The following is a 20,919-nucleotide window of genomic DNA, read 5'->3' as shown; positions in this document are numbered from 1 at the left end:
GTAGGCCAATTGGCCTCAAAGCTAAATTCTTATGAATAATTTCCAAAAGCTTGGGTCATGGGATAAAATTGAAAAGAACAATGTTTGGGGACTAAAGCTTTTATTACAATTTTCTTATAAAGCAGTCTATATGATACACTGCCACGTTAGTTACAATCAAATATAACTATTTTGTGATGAATGTGGTAAGTGTCAAGTGGACTGACAAATTAATGTATCAATTCATTCAGCACTACCACGTTGCTATAACCAAATGTAATTGGTTAGTGATTAATGTGGTAAATTATACATGAATTGTCCCGTTAATACCACCATTCCCACGAGCTCAATTGGCAAATTAATCCCAACTGGTGGGCGGGATAATCTAAAGATTGTTTGCCTAACTTTCATTACAGGGATACTCCTTGTGCCACAGCATGATAGAGACCACACATTTCAAAACAACTTGATAAGGAGAATTAAAAGTTCAAGCAAATAGAAAATTGAAAATGTAATCATTTAATTAATACTATAACACTCCCTTTTGTATATGGAAGTTGGAACAGGATCTTCTCAATTTCAAATGAATTGGATAATATCTAGTTAGTTATAGTGGAGAGGGTATTTTTGTCTTTTCACTTTTTTAGTGGACAAAAATATCATTTCCCAATAACTAACTGGATATTATCCAGTTCATTTGAAATGGAGAGGATCCTAATTCTTCGTGGGCCTAAACATTTTTTTAATAAATGAGACTTAATATGTAGAATATTAATTAAAATGAGAGATAAATGACAGATACATATAATGTTTGAACTTATAACTTTTGCTTTAATACCATGTTTCATTTACCTTCCCATTCAATTTAATATTCCATGTATGTATGAAATACATTACTTATATTCATCCATGACATCTATATATATGAAGCCATCGCAAGCCAAGTCTTGAATCCATATTATGGAACCATACAAGTCTAACAATCGTAAATTAATAACAAAAGTTCATTCATTTTATTTCTTGTTAAGTTTAGTAAATGAAGTGAATGAACATGTTAGAAGTCCAAAACAGACCATGCAATTAAAACTAGTTAATATATTTAATATAGACTATTAAATATGTCAGTATATTGACTAACTAGTTAATAGTATAGTTAATAAACACCAACACCTTAAGACTTAAGCATTAGCATATAGATAAACATGCTATAACTAGCTAATAGTATGTTAAATATTTAGATAACTATAGTTAGTATATATTAACTAACTAGTTTTTTTTTATTATTATATACTTTTTGGGAAAACTAACTAGTTAAGCTTATATTTATATAGCATATTACTATTTATGCTTACATATTTATGTAATATATATATACACACCCCACACATACGTATGACGTATACACTTATATAGAGGTTACACAAACGAGCTAACGAGCTGAACTAAACTTATACAATTAATGTTTACAAATATTAATCGAATCAAACTAAGTTTATACAAATATATCTAATTTAATAATCGAGTCGAGTCGGAATCAAATTTCAATCATCTCTCGTTTCTTTAACGCAATCCTTCCCATTGAAAAGGAATCAATTGGGAACAAGAATCTCATTTGTTCACATACCAAGATATCTTTTTTGTCTAAAAACATGGAGCATTGAACTCATCCATGTTATGGGATGGAAGGTGGGGACCATTTGTGTCAAATCCAACTAACCAAAATGATAAGAAACACTGGCCCCCACACATGATCCCTTCATCAAACTTCAACATCACCATCGTCCTTTCACTCTTTTTATAAATCATTTATTGGTGGACCCCACTTACCCTTTTTTTTTTTCCCATAATTAATATCTGTGCTTTTGATTCAGTACAGCCACAACTAGCGACAAAACTTACAACCCCACAAATCACAATCAATCACGACCTCACTTTGCCTTTTCAACGGCTGTGATTGAGCCTGAGGCGCCAGTGATGGAATCATACCTGCGGAACAGATAAGCAACAATCAAAGAGGCGGTGAGGACCACGTAGTCCTTAGCCGCACACTGTTTATTCGACTCACTCGGTGAACCGGTCTGCGGCCCGTTGGACCAGTACAGGTAACTCAGTAACTCGGACCCTTTCTCACCCACGAACCGGTCCGGTTTAAAACTCTCTGGGTCATCAAAAACCTTAGGGTCCCTCATCACCAAAGTTTGAAACCCACAAAGCAACTCGCCCTTTTTGATGTCATAGACCGAGTCGTGTGAGCTCAGTTGAAAATCCTTCCGAGCGCGGCCATATTGTAGCGGAACCGGCGGGTTGAGCCGAAGGGTCTCGTACACGACTGATTCAACGAGTTGCATGTCTTTTACCGAGTTGATACTCAGAGTTGAACCGCCTTTTTCTCGTGCTTCTTTTCTTAATCTTTCTTGTAAACCAGTCGTGTCACTCAGTAGTACACTCAGTAAACTCGGTAAGAAAACCGAGAACCCACCAAACGCGTTGAAACCCAACACGAATAGCAAATTGTGAATGCTTTCTTCTAAACTCAGTCCGAACACATTCTTACCTCTGCTTAATACTTCCTTACCTGGCATTAAACATAACATAAATTAGTTTAACACATTGAATTTGTCCTAAATTATTATTATTATTATTATTATTTGTTATGAAATCATCTATAAAAAATAAAAATAAAAATGGGTATCAACAAAATATATATATATATAAAGGCTCTTGTTTGTAATGAAAAAGCCAATAACACGTATAATGATATGCTTGGAAAAGTTCATACAAAATGATGTGACAACTCACCTACACAGATCAAAGGCATGCACTAAAGGAGGAAATTTTTTTAATTTTTTCTCTTAAATTCATAGAATCATATTTATCTTTAAAGCATTTAAAAAATGTTTTGATAATAAATATTAATTTTAAAAAAAAAACGCATCCAAGAATTACATGTGCTAAAAATAAATGCTAGTTTAACTGAATGATTTTTTTAAAAAAATAAAAAAACGTATTCTTTCAATTTAGTTTAGAATAAAAAAATTATCAAATTTTATATTCTAAACTAAAATTTAGAAATTTCCTTCAACCAGTTAGAGAAAATATTTTTCAATCCATTTAAAATAGTGTCAAGTGTTTATAAACATTTAAAAAGTATATTAAATTCTTAAAATCATTAATAGCAGTTTACTAACTTAGATTGAATTCAATGTGCCTTTTAAATGTTTATAAACACTTGTCACTAATTTAAATGGATTATAGAATATTTCTTTTAGATTGGTTTGGAAGAAATTTCTGTCCATTTTATATTGGACAGGTTCTGATAATAAAATTCCTATGCAAAATTATCCGATTAACGAGTAGTTTGAAGGGTTTACTTACCTTCTTTTTCTACAAATTGGTAGAGCTTTTTGTAGTCTCCACTAACAAGGAGAAAAGGGTATGCCCATGAGTGGAGGAAAATCTCCTCCAGGGGCTGAAGGACTCCAATTTTGACAGTGGGTAGGAGCTGGAGGGCGAGCCAGCGGTCGAGCATAATGTAGCCGGACTCGGCAATTTCCGGTGAGGTCGAAGGGTCGGCTCCGACGAGGCTCTTGGTGAGGAACTTGAAGATGAACTGTTGGAGAGGGACGAGGTAGCTGGCGGAGCCTGAGTTGGAGATGGTGGACTCGATGGTGTCCCACATTGTGTCAAGGTTGGTCAGGACTTCGCTCACCCACGTTTTCGAGCTTTGTTTCAGGATGTCCATGGCGAAGTTCTTGAGCTGTTTACACGGAGAAAATTCAAGGGGGGATGGTCGTTAATGGCAGTTAGTTTTGGCGGGTTAAAAGATTTTAATAATTTATGAGATGGCAAGACCGCATTGGCCAACATTTCACAATACAATGTTCAACTTATTTATCTCAATTGTCCGAAACCACCTACGGCCTAGGATTTATATTAATGTATTGATCATGTGACATCGCAACATATCGAAGTTCTCTATAATTGACTGTTTGAATTGTAAATAATTTGAACAGTTAGTGAGATTACCTAAATTGTATATTCCATTGTAATATCAATTTATATCAAAGAAAAATGTTTAAAGCCCAATTTTTTTGTCCAATTTTGGGTCAATCTTTTCTTTATTTTTAATTTAAAAAAATGTCATTATTACGAAGAAAAAAAAAATTTTAATTTTTAAATACCAAATAAAAGAAGGACACACAGTTTTTTGTTTTTTTTTTATTAAAAAATAACGTAAAAGTTAGACAAAAATTGGGTCTCTATATTGAATGCGTCATAAATAATGAGGGGAGAGCCCTTGTGAGGATATTATCTCTTCTGACAAATCTGACGGATGGAATAGCTCATACGGCACATGAACCAACCAAATCTTATTTTCAAACAAGCTAAAATCTACTAGTAATACTATATGTCACACAAACATCTTTTCTACCCTTTATCATGTTAGCTTTGTAGAAAAATTATAAAATGTTTACTTTATATGTAATATTACTAAAAGTCTATAAATATTAGAAAAGAGTAGCAGTAAGAATCACAACCAATCATTGACTTCTTTTTTTTTTTTCTCAACAAAACCTTGTCTAAAAAATAACGTGTTTGTTGTGAGATAAAAATGTATTTTTTAATGTAAACTCGCCCTAGAATCACAAGATAGCTTCCTCCCTTATCGTACGGTTATGGTGATTGTGACTCAGCAGAACCACATATTCAAAATCCATTCCAGCTAGCTGTAAGTCTTACCTTATTATCATTGTCCTGAACAACTGTAGGACCACCTATTATTTCAATCAATGGTCCCAATAATAATACCCCATTTCTAATTAGTATTCATTACAATATTAATTAAATAATTAACTCATCAGAATTTTTAAAATGCAAAAAAAAAAAAAAAAGTAATTTCACTATTAAAAATTCCTAAACTTTCATATGATTTTATAAACTTCTCAAACTTTAAAATTTTTTAGTTTAATCCTATAAATTTTTAATTGCAATCAATTTAGACCCTTTGTCAGATTTTAAACTTTAAATAACGTTTATAGCTCTGACTTTTTTTATAAAATTTCAATTTTACACTTAATTTCAAAACTTTTTTATTTAACAAAATAATAAAAATTAGGAATATGTTAGTTTTTTTGGTATTTCTAACTGCTAAATTTGATCAAAGAGTTCAAATTGAGAGTAATTGAAATTTCAAATGAGTAAATTGAGAAATTTTGAAGCTTAAGGGATTTGTCAAATGAGTGGGAGTTCAGGATTTTCAGTGAAGTTATAAAAAAAAAAAAATTGATAATATACCTTAGCGTGCTGTGGCTCAGAAGTATCAAGGTAAGCACAAACCCTGATATCGCCGGTGAACTTGACGCTGGGCATGAAATCTCCAACGAGAACATTCTTCTTCTCCACAAGCTCCATGTCGAAGAGGTGTGAAAAGGACTTGGTGTCGAGGACGGCGACAACGTTGGGATTAACGTTGGAGAAGAAAGGGAAGGTGGGGGGGATGTTGGTACGGAAAACCGTGCTCTTGTACTTGTCGATTCGCTTCTTGAAGAATGTCTCCGGGCCTTGGAACCAGAAGTAGTCGAGCCGGTCGGAAACGGGTCCGAGCAGCGGCCACCCGTAGCTGCCGGGGATTGTGCGAAGCGGTAGGGTTGTTGCCGGCGGTGGTGAGGATAGCGGCGGTTGCGCCGATGATGGCACGCCTGGTGATATGCTCATTGTGGCGCTCATCATGGTGGACATGGACATGGTTGGTTGCTAAAGTTTGTGTTTGTGTGAGTTTTCTTTATTATACGAGACTTTATAAGATGATTGAGGGCTATTTTGGCTATTGGGATAAATAGGTGGATATTAGAATCTAAACCCAATTTTCCCAATACTACTAATTTCATAGGGAAATATGTTTTTCTCTTTTTCTTTTCTATTTTTCTAAAAAAATAATAATAATAATAATAATAATAAGGCAATTAGAATGACTATTATATTCTTATTTGACTATGATATCACATGTCACTGAAAATCGTATATAAGGGGCTTAAACATTAAAAATTGTAAGTATTCTCTCAAGTCTGATCCAATTAGTGCATCTGCTTTATTAAATGTGACCCTAACCGATTAAGCTACCTCTTGAACTTATTTTTTTAATAGAATGAATAAAGTTAAAATAAATTTTATTAAAAATTCATGTGCATCTCACATGTTATTAAAAAAAAAATACATATCATTTTTATAAAATAAGTTAAAGAAAATTCATTCAACCCAATTTTAAGAAAACTTAGTCCATGAATAAAATGGTACAATCGTTTTACAAAAGAGCATTAAAATCTAAAATTCAACAAATTTTTTAGCTTTATTTTAAACTAATTCTTCAAATCAAATATTAAAAAAAAAAACAAAAAACAAAAAAAAAAAACAACTTTTAAAATAAATTAACAAACAGAGCTCAAGTGGGCAGCAAGTGATCTTGTCTAAAACAATTAATTTCGATAATGACAACTGGTATGTATTTATTTAGAGAGCAGTTTGAACGTTTGCCAAACAGCCCTTTATGCAAAAGGACATTAAAATATCTGTGCAAACGGACAGAAATGTGCATCGCATCATACATCAGCCGATGCGTGTAAAATTGTTCACATGTGCACCAAAATTTTCACGTGCCATTTTGGTTCCAATTTGTGTGTGTGTGTGACTAAGAAATATAATGATCATAGGATGCTTTAAGCAGGCATGTCCATTAACCCGACCATTTGGGAATCGAGCCTAAAATTTCAATACATGTCATTATCCGTCCTCACACTCATTTCCTTTTAAGTGTATTATAACCCGACCCAACCTTTATAAATGAAAACAATATATATATCCTAATATTTTATTGAATATCAATCTTAGAGAATCTCACTCTTTTTCGTTATTTACGACAATTGCTTTGGATCTAATATGGTTTCAAATAATAATAAGACCCTGAATGGGGGTTCATGCCTACCTAATTTTCTAAGGTCAAGAGAGATAGCAACCAAAACCCCAATGAGCGCCAACCATAACTTGTCCCGTCCCTACCGCCCAATTCGGTCCATCTGACAAAGCTAGCAAGACTTGTCAAAGTGGACCGTTTCTACTTGTCAAAGTGAAAACATTGTCATATTCTCTCTTCTTCCTATAATTGTAGTTCCAATAAGTAATATCAACTCCTCAGACCTTGTATTTTTTCTCTACTTTCCGTTATTCTTTGTTTGAGTAGTGAGAATATTTGCCCATTAAAAAAAAAAAAATCAGTTCCATTAAGTAATGATACACCCGATTCTAATGACCATGCCTATAACTAGATCTAAAAGTAATTTATTTTTTGTTTCTTTGTAAGCGACATAAAAGGAAATGGGCCACGGCAAAATTTGGTCAAATTTGGCTGCTTTGAAGATATTTTGCTAGAAAATACCATGACCACAATCGACCTTTTTTTTTTCTTTCTTTTTTTTTTTTTTTTTGGGCAAACAATAAGGGGAGAGAAATTTCTTATGGGTCTTAACCTTAATTTTACAATATATTTATCATTTTATATTAAATTAAGAAATTAAACTCACCAGATTCAATTTTAATTTTAATGTCTAGTTAGATTGCTCCGTCATACATGTAAAATAACAAAATATGATCTTTTATTTCCAGACACGACGGTAAACGAGTAATGTTACAAGTCTTTCTTGTGTTCTTTTTTAGTCTCTCTAAGAATGATGTAGCTATTAAAATTATCATTGAACTTATAATTGATTATTATTAAATTTTAATCAAATAATAATTTTAATAGCCACATCATTCTTAAACAGACTTAAATATATATATATATATATATATATATAAAAAACTATTAGAATTACTCAGAGTATGATATCAATTTCCCTAGTGCCTACAATGCTGAATTAAAAACTTTCTAATCCGGACAAATTGAATTTTGTAAAACCTTATCCTGGATCTGACGCTGGCAAAACCTTATTGGATTACATTGACAAAAAATCTATGTAATAAAAACAAAAACCTCCCAGCCATTCCACCACGTGTTATTGTATGTACTATTTCCAACATATGGACGTTAGATCAGATCAATATGCTGTGTTGTACTCTCACCCCCGTAATATGGCATGAGGAATGATAGATACATATTCGGATATTCCCATCCAACCTATCTCATTATGCTATATGGCATTATTAACCTATCTTTAGATTAATCTTAATTAAAATAAAATAAAATAAAATTTCAATGGTAGATTGATAATACCATGTCAAAATAGTGGGGTGGTGGGATGAAACATTGAAAATAATATACTATTTATACTTTCTTATATGGTTTTCATCGAAACAATTACAGAAAATTCTGATTTTTTAAAAGTTCCATGATTTATTTTTCAGTAATTATTTTAACTATATAATAGTATTTATTTCGACACAAATCAATCTTGTGTCAAGCTTTCGACAGGCACCTTTAACAATAAACGTTCTTTTTTTTTTTTCTTTTTTTTTTTTTTTTAAAAATAATAAGCAAAAGGTGTGAGGAAATCAAAGAGAATCTTTCTCGCCCTTGACTCTTAAAAAAAAAAAAAAAAAAAGAAAAAAAAAAAAAAAAAAAAAGAAAAAACACTTTCATAACAACCATAAGAAGCAAATTATTTGGCAACTACATGTGCTTCGAGATTAGCTCTTTTTAAGGCGACCAAAATAGACTTAAACATTATTTTTACCACTTAGTTACTATGACTTTTCGTTTCCATTATCCATTTTGCATAAATAATTTTGACTATTCAACAATTTTTTTTTACTAATTAATCAATACTTCACATCGACCTACTTCTCATTCACAAAATAAAAATTGTGGTTGAATAAACTTTGAGGGGACCTAAAAGACTAAAACCAAAAATGTCACTTTTTCCATGAGATGTACGTGGATTGAAGGAGTGGTCACCGAACTAAAAGCATATATCATCAACAATGTAATTGCCGACATAATTCACCGAACTAGACAAAGCAATCGACATGGAGCTGCAAAGCAATATTTCCCACAAAGTCTAGTCAATCATTGTGCAAAAACTGTCCGCTCATCTGTTCTGTCCATATACTTATAAGAGGATTGAGATCTTGGTTCAAATTGATAATTATAAGAGTGCAATTTCTTTAATCTAGGCCATTCATGTCGAATGAACGGCTTTATCGAGCCACATAAACATTAAAAAGGGAAACAAAAGATAAAAGTTAAGATGGTAACCTTAAGGGGGTCAACTACCCCTTGAGGGAACAAGGGCATGGTCGGTCACCCCCAAAAGTTGGAGTGATTTCCTTTGGGGTTAAGGTTGTTGACCACCCCTATAACTTTTAACTTTTGTGTGTGAGCGTGTGGTTGATAATCTTCTTGAGGGTGAGAGGCTTAAGATTTACACAACCCAATTACCCTCGTGGTGCCGACCACCCCTCAAAAGGTGAGAAAGTAGTCTACTACTCTTAAGAGAATAGTCGACCACCTTAAGGGAATGTCCAACCACTAACTTTGATGTTTTGTTTTGTTTTTTTATGAATACCTTATGTGGCTCAAGAATTGCGGGGACCTCAATCTCTAAGGGAACCCATCTCAAAGCAAAATGATATATGAAAGCAGATACAAGTGGGACTAGTTGTGGAGATAACAAGCTGCTTGTAGAAACAACCTGTACAGCATGTTAGCATCAGGACTCTAAAATGAGCTGTCCACTCCTTGTTGCATTATTGGGGCTTTTGTTTAATATTCATTGCATCAGATTTTTATCAAATTGATCAACGGTTCAGATTACCAAAAAAGGAATCAATGATGCAGTTTTCACCAAAGACACCATATCTCTGAACAATTTATACTTTGTCTAGCTGACCAGTATAGCTCTGGGAACAAGAGAGAATACATAAGTGTTTTTTTTAATTAAAAAAAAAAAAAAAAACTTGTGAAATCTACAGGATGCTTTTGCATTCTTGCCATATTATGACAGAAAAGCAATGAAATCTACATATCCGTAAAAATTCAAGAAGATATGTGAACCACATGGTAAGATTAGTACCTGGATCAGTGAGTTGCTGACATTTTTTCTTAGTAGAGTACAAGAAAGCATAGGCTAGAATGAGCTACAGCCTACAGACCATCTCACATATGTGCATACCATTATGAGGGCGGCATAGACTGAGATCATCCAAGTTGGTGCAACCAATTAATGCGGCAGCACTGCTAATGAATTTGAAAGAACAACCGTTAATGGTCAGCCCATGCTAATCAGCTAAATGCAACAGGCATAGAGTAGTAAATTAGAATTAGTGAACATTTTCCGCAGCAGAGTACAATAAACTATGGTTGAGATAATGCTCTAGATCATCGACATGTACACGTACCATTATGAGGAAAGCGTATACTGAGATCATCCAAATTGGTGCAGCCATGAATGCTCAACCCATGCTCATTAGCTAAATGTAATAGGCATATAAAACACAGATGTGGGGAGATATCGTTAATAGTTCCAGCTGCTGTGCAGTCATTAGGAAAGCCGGCCAAGACTTGCTTGAATGATACTGCTTCTTCTCGACCCTTTCCAACATAGAAATATAAGAATTTAGAATTTACCTTGAAAGCTCAGAAGAAAAGAAAAAAAAAAAAGGCGTTACCTTTGAAAATAACAGATAAATTTGACATCCTATAGGCACAACAAGACAATGCTATAATAAAGACAATTAAAAGGAAGATGCAAAGCAACTTGGAGAAATGTGAAACATAACAGCGTCTAATATTTTTCAACTGGTGCATCCCATACCAGAAAGATGTTTTGGCAGCAAACTTAAAGAATAATAACTGAACAATCAGAAAAATACATTGTTGATTGATTTAAGGTTTCTACTTCCTTAAAGGGTTTCTTCTTCTCCCTAATTGGGTGTCTCTCATGTATACTCCTATGTACTTGAATTGCTGAGGGACTGAATTGTGTCCCTTAGCGCTTTCTAATAAGTAACTCTGCCTCACTGATTACAAAGTTGATAGCAATTCAATGCAAAAAAATAAAAGAATCTCATTACATCCTCCACGGACAATATATAAGCTCAACTATGGAATTTCGCATCAAGAAAAAATAAACACAAGTTATCTGCTCTAACAGGCATTATTTCAAGAAATCGCTTAGGTAAACTCATACAAAGAAGCTTCTGAGAAGAAGAAAAATTTTAACTGCAGCATTGAATTACAAGCAATTATAAACCATAAATCGTGCAATATGATACAACCAATAAAGCTCACACAAAAGAAGTCTCCAACAACATGTTGCGGGAAGGGAGATTGAGTGGAGCTGCAGAAGATAAAATGAAATGAAATTGCCGTGGCTTGATGACTTGAACGAATAAGATGAAAGAGGGATGCGAAAAAAAAAAAATTAAAAAAAAAAAAAGAAGAAGAAAGTGGGATGTAAGCAACTGTCGTGGCTCGCTTGGAGTAAAAGACGTTCAGCACTGCACTATCGTGGCATTGGGATTTGGACTTCCAACATCATCCTGGGTGCAGCACTTTGTGGCTCACTAGGACTAAAAGAACTACACTATCGCGGCATATGGAGACTTGGACTTCCAGCATCATCATGGGTGCAGCACTTTGTGGCTCACTAGGACTAAAATAATTATCATTTGTTATCAAGACTTAACATTTATCTATTGTCATTATGATTTAGATGTTATTGTCTCAGTTATTCTTGCCATTAGGATGAGTTTATTGTTTATTCAAGTATTGTTATCTTTTGATTATGGCTCCAATGTAAACGTTTATTTCAATGTTAATGATCATGAATAAAGGTATCAAAGAGTATTATTTCTAAACTTATGTTTGAAGGAAGCCCATGTTCCCTCTAAGAACCTACCCTAAATTATCCCATTACGGGACTTGATATTGGGGTTTGTAACACAACATGTTTATGCCAGTATATAAATAAATCCCAAATCAAGCCATTTCTTTGCAATTTGCAACAACAAAAAAAAGCACAAATATTACCATACCTGAGGAGACATTATAGGAGATTCTTGTATATGGTCCCAAAGAGTTTCTTTTAGTGCTTGGACATCAACTTGCTTAGAAGTTTTGTCATACTGGACTTCAATCTTATTGACCTGTATTGTTTAGATAAAGGAAGCAAAGCATAAGCTCATGCTGCAAATATTCCCAATACATGCTTGTTCTATTAAACCTAACAATTTGAATTATATACTGAAATAATAGCAGACAAAGCAATTTATACATACGTACAAAACAAGGCATATTCTCATTGTAAACCTAAAAACAGGAAAGTGGAAATCAAGGTTTTGAAACCACCATGATCCCAATTCATAGGAAGTCCTAACCCAAAAGTGCAGACTCGTACAAATGCAGCCATGCAGGGGCTAAAACAAAAGCATGCTCAGATGAAAAAGTATGAAACCGACCTGGCGAGGTTGAGAAACAAGTGTGTTGGAGTCCTCTACATCACTATAGACATTTCCATCATCATATTGGCCACCAAACGCACTCTCATCATCCCAGGATGGCAGTGGCCCATAATCATCAGCTTGTTGCCTTGACTTATCTGAGAATATAGGATTGCTGAATGATGCACACCATAATAATTGATTCTAAATATCATGTGCACATATCATATTGAAAGGGAAATACAAGACAACAAAACAAAATACACATTCAATAAAATACTACTTGACTATGACAAAAAAGTTTACCTGAGCACTTTCTTCCCCTCACCCCAAGGCACTGCACCCAAGTTAGAGCATTCAACCACATTAAAAAGAAAATAAGAACATAGTATTTCAACAAAAAGCCATATTGTAGTTATATGAATATCAAAAAGTATTACCTTAACATTAGGGAGAAGAAATAACTTGACAAGATCTTCTGGTTGATAATGACAATCTTCAGGAAGTTTTGTATTACAGGGAACTCTATTTGCAGGCAGCAATAACGACTTGGGATTTTTTGGAGGAGCAAAGATATCTGGCATTTCTTCATCCAAGGCTTTTGTGAAATCAATATCAACTTCTGCTTGTTTCTTATTTCTTGGCCGCTTGGTTGTTACTGGTGACACATTTTTTGTACCAGGATCATCCTCTGAACCTTCAAAACAAATTCCACGTAAGAAAACCATAAAAAAAATAAAATAAAAAAAAGCCACAAAATGAGTAAGTCGATTAATGATAGAACCTACCACTAGTCTCTTGAAACCTACCTTTAGCTTTCTGATACTTCCAATGATCAGGACCTGCCCAAGCATTTTGTTTAGTAAATCCCAGATTTAAGAAGAGATAACCATCAATTTTCTCAACTGTGTCATCCATTTCAGGTTCATGGAAAGAAAAAGGTTCATGTTCCTACAAAATTTAACAAGATATCATCAAACACCATCATCCTTTATTTTCTTAAATAATAAAGAGAAAAATCAAAATGACAGCCAAAACCAAATCTAAGGGCAGTTTTTAACAAAAACCTCATGATAACTTGGATAAGTTGGATCTGCACAAATGGGACCCTCATCAACCACACTTGTATGTTCATCATGATCATAACTCCAGGTCCCACAGTTCTCAAATGTATCACCATCAGAATCAAGTTCATTCTTGTAAGATGCATCAACTTCCTCTGCTGATTTCTCGACAGAGGAATAAAAGTCTGATGGCCTTCTATTATCTTCATCAAATTGATTGACTATATCTCTCAGACTTGGCGAAATTTCATTCTTTGTTTGCATATTCAATACCATCTGTTCAACATAATCTGTACAAAGAACAAGAACATGGCTGTTATTGGAACTAAATTTTCCTATTACATAGGTAATGTGAAAAACACCATATATTACCAAAAGCAACACACCTTTGGCAAAAGAAAGATCAATTGTATCTGATTTATCATACTGATTTTCACATGACATGCACTTTCCCGGTACTTCCAGTGAATCAAAGAGCACTCGACATCCACCATATACTCCAAGATTATTCAATAAAAGACCCTTGGCTCCACCTTCATCGAATTGTGCGGATGTCTGATGATAAAGTGGATCCACTGCAAAGGCAACTGAAAAAACAAATGCAACTCCATTATAACCTAAACCTTATATCTCGCACTAGTAACAGGGACATTATAGGATGTTTGTATCACCATCGAACTTCTTTACATTGAGAACCTCAAAAGATGACTCCAATGTTGACAAAGGGGACAACTGCACATGTTAACTTCGGTTAATATACATTTTCATAAATTAATCCAATCTATAGATAAGAGAATTATTAACCTTTCTTTCTATATCTTTTTTGGAATGACCTCCCTCTTGTCCATTCTCAACAAAGGCATCATCCACAGTAGCATCTGACATAACAAGACAAAGTCAGAAGACTAACAAAACTTAGAGGGCATAAATCCAAAAGTGAAATGTAGTTCTTCAAGTCAACAACATAACAGATAACCCCACAACATGATGTAATTATCCTTACTGTCCATAACATACATCGGATAGCAAGAGTTATTTACAAAAGAGAAATCACTTTGCCATCTGAAAGGCCAAGAATATCATTTTATTTCATTCCCTATATAATTTGTAAAAGTGTGAGAGCCAACATATCTCAATTTGAATGTTACTTTAAATTCTTACAACCCACAAGTTTGAATAGAGGCTAATTAACCTAACCTTGTTCATTTTCTTGGCCTGCTCTGTTCATCCCACTGAGGACCTTATAAGCCTCTGAATGCACTGAGTCCACCCTTAAAGAGTAAATCTTAACTCCAGCTTCAAGAGTGCAACTTGCCTACAGAAATGACTATTGATTAACATTTGCAGCATATAACACGTGCAAAAGAGTTTTGGGAATGCTATATCACAAAAACAGTTTTAGAATCAATCACTAAAAGGTAACTCACACACACGAACTGTATGCATTACATGTATGCATCTAGGAACATGCCAAGAATCGTTCATTAGACTTGCGGAATAAAACCAGAAAAAGGTAGTATCTGTCAATTATTCAAATCAGAAACATGATCAAGTCATGGGAATTTTTACTCCCACCACCAGTCCAAATAAACCGATTTACAAAAATACTGTCTAAAGCACAAACCTCACAAAAAAATATTGCAAATAAATTTGGACTGAAGATCAATTAATTATCTTTAAATATATCCAACTACAAACAATTAGGGTCGAACTACTATTTAAATAAAGAATGATAGTAGTAATATAATAGTGCCTGCATAAATTACTAGAAAGCCTAAAACAACCTTACCTTCACTCAAATCACAAATTTTGTTTCATATTGAATCTGAGGTCCAACTGTTATTCCAATATTTGTCTTAACAAATCGAACTAATAGTATTTAAGAACTATTTTCTGCAGAATCAGCTGCTAAAGAGACCCATATTTTCCACCACAATGTCCCCCAAAAACAAAAGAGTGGAGCTGAGCACCTTTTGAAAATTCGTCTCGGAATCGTCTTCTTCCTCAACCTTTATAATCTCTCTTAAATGGTCTATCAAATTCAGCTCCCATGTGTTCTTCTGATTAATTTTCTGCACACCAAAATCAAAAAAGAAAAAACACCAAGAAATCAACCAATTTTCAAACAAAGCAGGACAAAGAATCAAAGACAAAAAGAAACAAAGAATTATGTTTGAAATTCGCATCCTACAAAGCATGATTGTTTAATATTTGATTTTGATAGAAAAACAATTCCATATAATTAAGTTTAATTTGTTCCCTTTTTATCTTTCCGTGCTTATTGTCCACTAAAATTAAACTTCAAATTTTAAAAAATTAGTCAGGTATTATAATTTCAGAGAGAGAGAGAGAGAGTATTTGATAATCTTCAAAAGAATTTCCTTATAATAATTTTTTCTTCTTTAGTCTCTCTCTCTCTCTCAGGCTATTTCCACTAAAATTACTTCTACTTCAAAATTAACCAGGTATTGTTTTATAGAGAGAGAGAGAGAGAGAGAGAAGAGTTGTACAGACATTTTCGCTGGCGAGTTTGATGCAATTGCGGAAGAGATCGAGGATCTGCTGCTTGCCGAGGCAGGGGTCGGCATCGGGATCTCCTTCGCCGCGCTGCGGAGCGACGACGGACTTGCGTCGGACCTTGGCGGCTCGGGCGGCCCGGGCCTGGGCCCGCTCGAGCTGGTCGTCGTTGGAGCCTAGGATGAAGGGGCTTGTCGGAGACTGGATCCGAGGAAGGAGCACCCTCTGCTTCGCGTTCGGGCTTAGGATTTCGGCCATTGAAGCAACTGCACCGAGAAATTCAAGCTTCTCTCTCTCTCTCTATCTCTGGCTTGGGTTTTGGATTTGTCAGAGTGAAGGAAATGAAACTGAATTTGCCCTCCAGTTCGTATTTTGAATTTTGGGAGCGGAGGCTCTCAAATCTAAACTACATGCCGTTTAGTATCTACCAAAAATGAAAACTACACCCACCCATAATAAACTACCACCCTATTTGCAATGTCTCCCAAATTTCAAAATATTGTAATGTGTAGAGTTATTCTACCAGCCCCTTTTAGTGATGCCTACGTTAAAATTTTCTGTTAAATTCTAACAGAAAAATCAAAAAGATAAAAATATTCATTCATAAAAAATAAAAAAAACCCCTGATCGGGAATTTTTAAAATTTTTTAATTTATGGTCAGTTGTATTTTCATAAATTTTATGAAATATAACGGATATTTTACATCACATGATGTGTTGGTCGTCTAAATTAACAACAAATTTTAATTGTAGGGAGTAACTGAAATTTTGGATCTGGTTTTAAATATTGCATTTTATAAGAACATTTACAATAGGCTCTTTATATTTAGCTTTTCTCTAAAAATCTAACAAAACTCATAAAAACACCAGTTTAACAAGTTTCATTCTTTACTTTATATTTAACTATTGTCATAGATGCTTCATACATTTCAAGAGCCAAAAAGTTAAAGTTATATAATTTTTTAAACTTATTCTTTACCCTCCTTTCTCTTTTTGGTTTAAACGAATAAAATAATAATATTTAACTGAAGAGAAAAATGTATAAAGAGTTTAATATTTGACTCATTTCAAAAGTGGCTTTCTAAATTTGATAAAGTGATTTTTTTCCTCAAATTTAGCTTTTATTTGAGGAGTTCATTGTGAATGCTCGTAATACTATTCAATTTGAATCCCTTGACTGATTTAAAGTACTTAAGAATTTTCTCAGGTGTTAGCACAATATAATCCCTGTGGTTAACTGACAAAATTTCTCATCCAATCTTCATCTTGTCTCTTGTTTCCTCTTCCAATATCCTTTGTTCAACTATATAGATACTTGTACAAATCTTTATAGTGATTTGGTATAAGAAACTGCTTGGTGCAACTACAATAAAGCAACAACATTCTGCAAAAATTTTCTATGCCACTCCCCAGTACTTCAAGAGTTGCATATCTTGGTTACCTTTTTCTTTTCAAGGTAAATGGGGTCATCCATGGCCTTGAATTTGATAGTGTATGAGTAACTATGGACTGAGAAATCCTTCATTCAAAAGGCGGATGGCCGCCCAACATGTGAACTTTCTTGCAAATAAGAAACATGGAGTAATCTCAGAATTGATTCTGCAGAATTCGGTCCGGTGTTCAGACTCATAGTAGACATGGTTGATATCCTGCATGTCAGGAAATGGATCATCATCAAATCTTCTGCAATGATATCTACATTATCTATATCCATATTTTTGTATGGAACATTTGCTTCTGATGCATTGTGGCATATGCTTGAAAGTGTGTAAATATTGGACCAAATTTGGCAGGAGAATTCACCTTTATTTCTTTGGTTTTGTGAGGGTTTGCATCTGCATAATCAAATGTGATAGGGTGCCAAATTCTTCTTTTCTCTCTTATTGCAGACTGATTCCATGAGGTGTAGGTTAATGTTCTTCTTTCAAGTTCTCCTTCAAGCCCTCTCATCTTATCATAAAACACAAACAACATAAATTGAATGAAATTCCCAAAGTGAAAATTTCTTTTCTTGATAGCCATATTATATGCCCTATAATGGAGACTAAAGAAAATGCAGAGAACACAATGTTTATCTATGTATATGAAAGAAACCTTATCTGTTCTTTTTCGTTTTCATATGAAACTGTAAATTTGGATATAATTATAGAAGGAAATGAATTTCTTACTGCAAGTAATGTCTGCACATAATGTTCATCTGGAAAACAGTTGTGGGGCTTCAGCCATGGGAATAGAAATCTGAAATCAATGGCCTGTTTGCACAAAAGAGGGCATTTGTAATTGTGTGCACTTCTAAAAGGCATGAGGTAGAATCATCTTGTTTTCCATCTAAAAATTGCAAGTATTCACTTACAAGAAAGTTTAGAATTCGGCTTCTCTTCGATAAGTTTTTAGGCGGCCGTCGCTGAAAAGTGAAGGATCAACAAATATGTTGTGATTGTTTTGTCTCAAACAAAGGAATTTGACTGATGGCAAATGACTTAGCAGCTAGAAATTGCATTGCTTTCATCATAAAGTAGATATTGAACCGTGTCAGAGAAATTCATCACCTACTTATAATTGTTTTGAAATAATATGAAATAGACCAACAAGGTGTCTTCCTGCATATACCTTGCAAAATTTCCTGAAGACAGGAAAAATAATGTCATCATCCACAATAACTTCTGCGTGTCTTCTAACCAAAGTGATCCACTGAAATCACCATAAACAAAATCTCATTGTAGACTGGTTATAGGAATCAATAACCAGAAAAAGAAAATTCTTGCAATCGTAAACTATAAACACAATTATGGTGATATGAAGGGTTAAGGGCTCAGCTTCCAAAACTTCAGTTTGTGTTGATAGTAGTGAAGTCCAAACAACACTTAATTAAGCTAGTGTACAAGGACAAGAGTCCGTTTGGCTTTGAAATTTCGTAGGCCAAAAGTGTAATTTTATCCATAATCCCGGAAAACATATCGTTTGGTAATGTCTTTTTAAAAAATTGTGGTTTGAAAACATTTATAGAAAAAAACTGTGCTTTCAAATCGTAAGCAATGGGGCCTTTTTAAAAACACACGACTTTAAACACTAAATTGCGATTTAAAGACCAAATTGCAATTTCACTAAACGCTTAATTGCTTTTTTAAAAATTGCTTTTTAAAAATTGCTATTTTTTAAAACATATGTTTTAAAACCGCATATCCAAACGGAACTAGCGAAGCTATTCCTTTGAAATGAAGACTTCCAGAACAGAATCAGAAATTAAGTGAAGGAATGGGCTAAAAGAATGCTGCCCAAGCAATTTGTAAGTGGTTGAATCAACTCAGTGACTTAAATGGAGTAGCAGTTCTGAGGGACAACTTTGATACAAAAGGTATAACTTCATCTAACAAAACTGCAACTCTTTGATGGGGGTGGTAAGCAGTAAGATCAAAATTAAAAGGAAAGATATAAAACCTGGGATCCTTTCCGCCATTTTTCCTCTGGTATAGCAGGTGACATCTTGGGATTGTAGCGACATTCTTTGGCATCAAGAAAGCTACAACACAGTCACATAAAACTCAGCTTAATTTAGTCTTTGTTCCATATTTGCAAGGACCATCAAAGGAAGGAATTTCATTCTCAGGACTTGTTTGGGTGTGCATTTAAATAGCCTAAAAGTACGCTTAACACTCAAAAAATCCGTTTAAAGCAAAAAGCATCCGTTTAGTAAAAAAAATTAAAATTGTTTTTAAACGTCCAAAAATAGCAAAATGTATTAAGCTTTTGCCAAAAAGCGTTTTTTAATTTAAAAGCTCTATTTTTCAAATACAATCCAAAACATGCTAAACATGCTCTTATGGTGGTAATAAATTCCTTCTTAGTACCTGTCGACAAAACTTTTTGGAGAAGACATCACCTTATTGTAGATGTACCCAAAGTTGTACAAAGGGACACAACTGTAAACACAAGCAAATTATGAAATCAAAAGCTCACAACTGATAGATATCCATTTTGCTTCAACTAAATGCAATTAGCAAAAGAAAGACAAAGAAAAATGATACTTTATCAAAGCACAAAACAAAAGCATTAGCAAAGTGGCATCCAACACAGAAGTTGGACAAATTGGAATCACCTATCAGAGAGAAGAACAAATCTCCGGTTGGCTGGATCATCAAGAGCTTTATCAAGTAATAACCTTTCTGCCTCTATCATGCTTGATTCTCCCCACACTACCTGCCATATGAATATACAAATCTATGTGACTCATTCCGTTTGGATGCCAAGAAAATGCAGAGAAAAAAAAAAAAAGATTAATTCCATTCAGGTCGCCATACCTGAATGCTATTTTTTAACTGTCGGCCATAAAAGAAAGGTGAACTTGTTGTCGTCTCATCAAACACAAAACCGGGCTCCGAATGAATATAAATAGAGAAATTGGCAGCATCTCCATTCTGCAAAGCTCACAATGACAAAAACCCAGCTCACAACAAACATATCAAAACCTCTCAGCAGAGTAAATTGCTTTCATATGCTTTTAGCAGTTAAAATAATCACAACCCATTACGGCGGTTTCCTTGAAATAACAAGTTATTAGAGACCTTGAAGAAGGCGGCCCAGAGAAAATCAAGAGGAAGGTGCCGGCGAACGAGGAAGAGAAAAGCAATCTTTGGAGGGCCTTCAAAGTGATCATCACGATGATTGCTTGGTGTTTGGAGCTTGAAGTACTGAGAGAGCTGCAGAATATTGAGAAAAGCCAGCAGAGAAAGCAGGACACAGAGAAAGATGGTGAGTTTTGAGCAAAGCCTCCAGACATGGCGTATGGGTGATGATGATGATGATGCTTTCTTCTTTTTCATGCCTCACTCCTCCCTCCCCTTCAGTGCTCTTTGTGTGTGTGAGAGAGAGAGAGAGTTGAATGGGAAGGTTTTTTAAGGCGAGAGAATTAAGAACAGAAGTGAAACGTTAA

At 34.2% G+C, this 20,919-nt stretch overlaps 3 protein-coding genes across 5 annotated transcripts; all 3 read right to left on the bottom strand.

Moving 5' to 3' along the window:
- Positions 1–1,409: 1,409 nt before the first annotated feature.
- On the bottom strand, positions 1,410–5,768 carry HPL1 (hydroperoxide lyase 1). The gene is made up of 3 exons (XM_059596208.2): positions 5,275–5,768; positions 3,355–3,736; positions 1,410–2,554 (listed from the first exon to the last, which is right to left on the bottom strand). The coding sequence occupies exons 1-3, from the start codon at positions 5,722–5,724 to the stop codon at positions 1,908–1,910; spliced, it is 1,479 nt and encodes a 492-aa protein (XP_059452191.2). The 5' UTR covers positions 5,725–5,768; the 3' UTR covers positions 1,410–1,907.
- A 4,145-nt stretch (positions 5,769–9,913) lies between these two features.
- On the bottom strand, positions 9,914–16,340 carry EMB2795 (condensin complex subunit). Of its 3 annotated transcripts, none has more exons than XM_059595446.2 (14): positions 15,987–16,340; positions 15,443–15,544; positions 14,670–14,787; positions 14,277–14,350; positions 14,144–14,204; positions 13,859–14,059; positions 13,476–13,762; positions 13,218–13,359; positions 12,849–13,105; positions 12,715–12,745; positions 12,427–12,566; positions 12,004–12,114; positions 10,366–10,558; positions 9,914–10,204 (listed from the first exon to the last, which is right to left on the bottom strand). In XM_059595446.2, the coding sequence occupies exons 1-14, from the start codon at positions 16,245–16,247 to the stop codon at positions 10,188–10,190; spliced, it is 1,995 nt and encodes a 664-aa protein (XP_059451429.2). In that variant the 5' UTR covers positions 16,248–16,340; the 3' UTR covers positions 9,914–10,187. The 3 variants fall into 3 exon arrangements, with proteins under 3 accessions (XP_059451429.2, XP_059451430.2, XP_088372690.1); XM_059595447.2 differs by having other exon boundaries at positions 9,914–10,201; XM_088516564.1 differs by lacking the exon at positions 9,914–10,204 and having other exon boundaries at positions 10,346–10,558.
- A 987-nt stretch (positions 16,341–17,327) lies between these two features.
- LOC132181544 (glycosyltransferase BC10-like) lies at positions 17,328–20,809 on the bottom strand. The gene is made up of 10 exons (XM_059594799.2): positions 20,552–20,809; positions 20,288–20,404; positions 20,086–20,186; positions 19,838–19,909; positions 19,428–19,509; positions 18,600–18,680; positions 18,343–18,393; positions 18,158–18,241; positions 17,793–17,939; positions 17,328–17,638 (listed from the first exon to the last, which is right to left on the bottom strand). Exons 1-10 carry the CDS (start codon positions 20,807–20,809, stop codon positions 17,492–17,494), a joined length of 1,140 nt encoding a protein of 379 aa, XP_059450782.2. The 3' UTR covers positions 17,328–17,491.
- Positions 20,810–20,919: the final 110 nt, after the last annotated feature.

The sequence above is a fragment of the Corylus avellana genome, chromosome 5 (genome assembly GCF_965113065.1).
Source record: "Corylus avellana chromosome 5, dhCorAvel1.hap1.2, whole genome shotgun sequence".
Classification (NCBI taxonomy): domain Eukaryota; kingdom Viridiplantae; phylum Streptophyta; class Magnoliopsida; order Fagales; family Betulaceae; genus Corylus; species Corylus avellana.
This window is presented reverse-complemented; position numbering and strand designations above follow the sequence as displayed.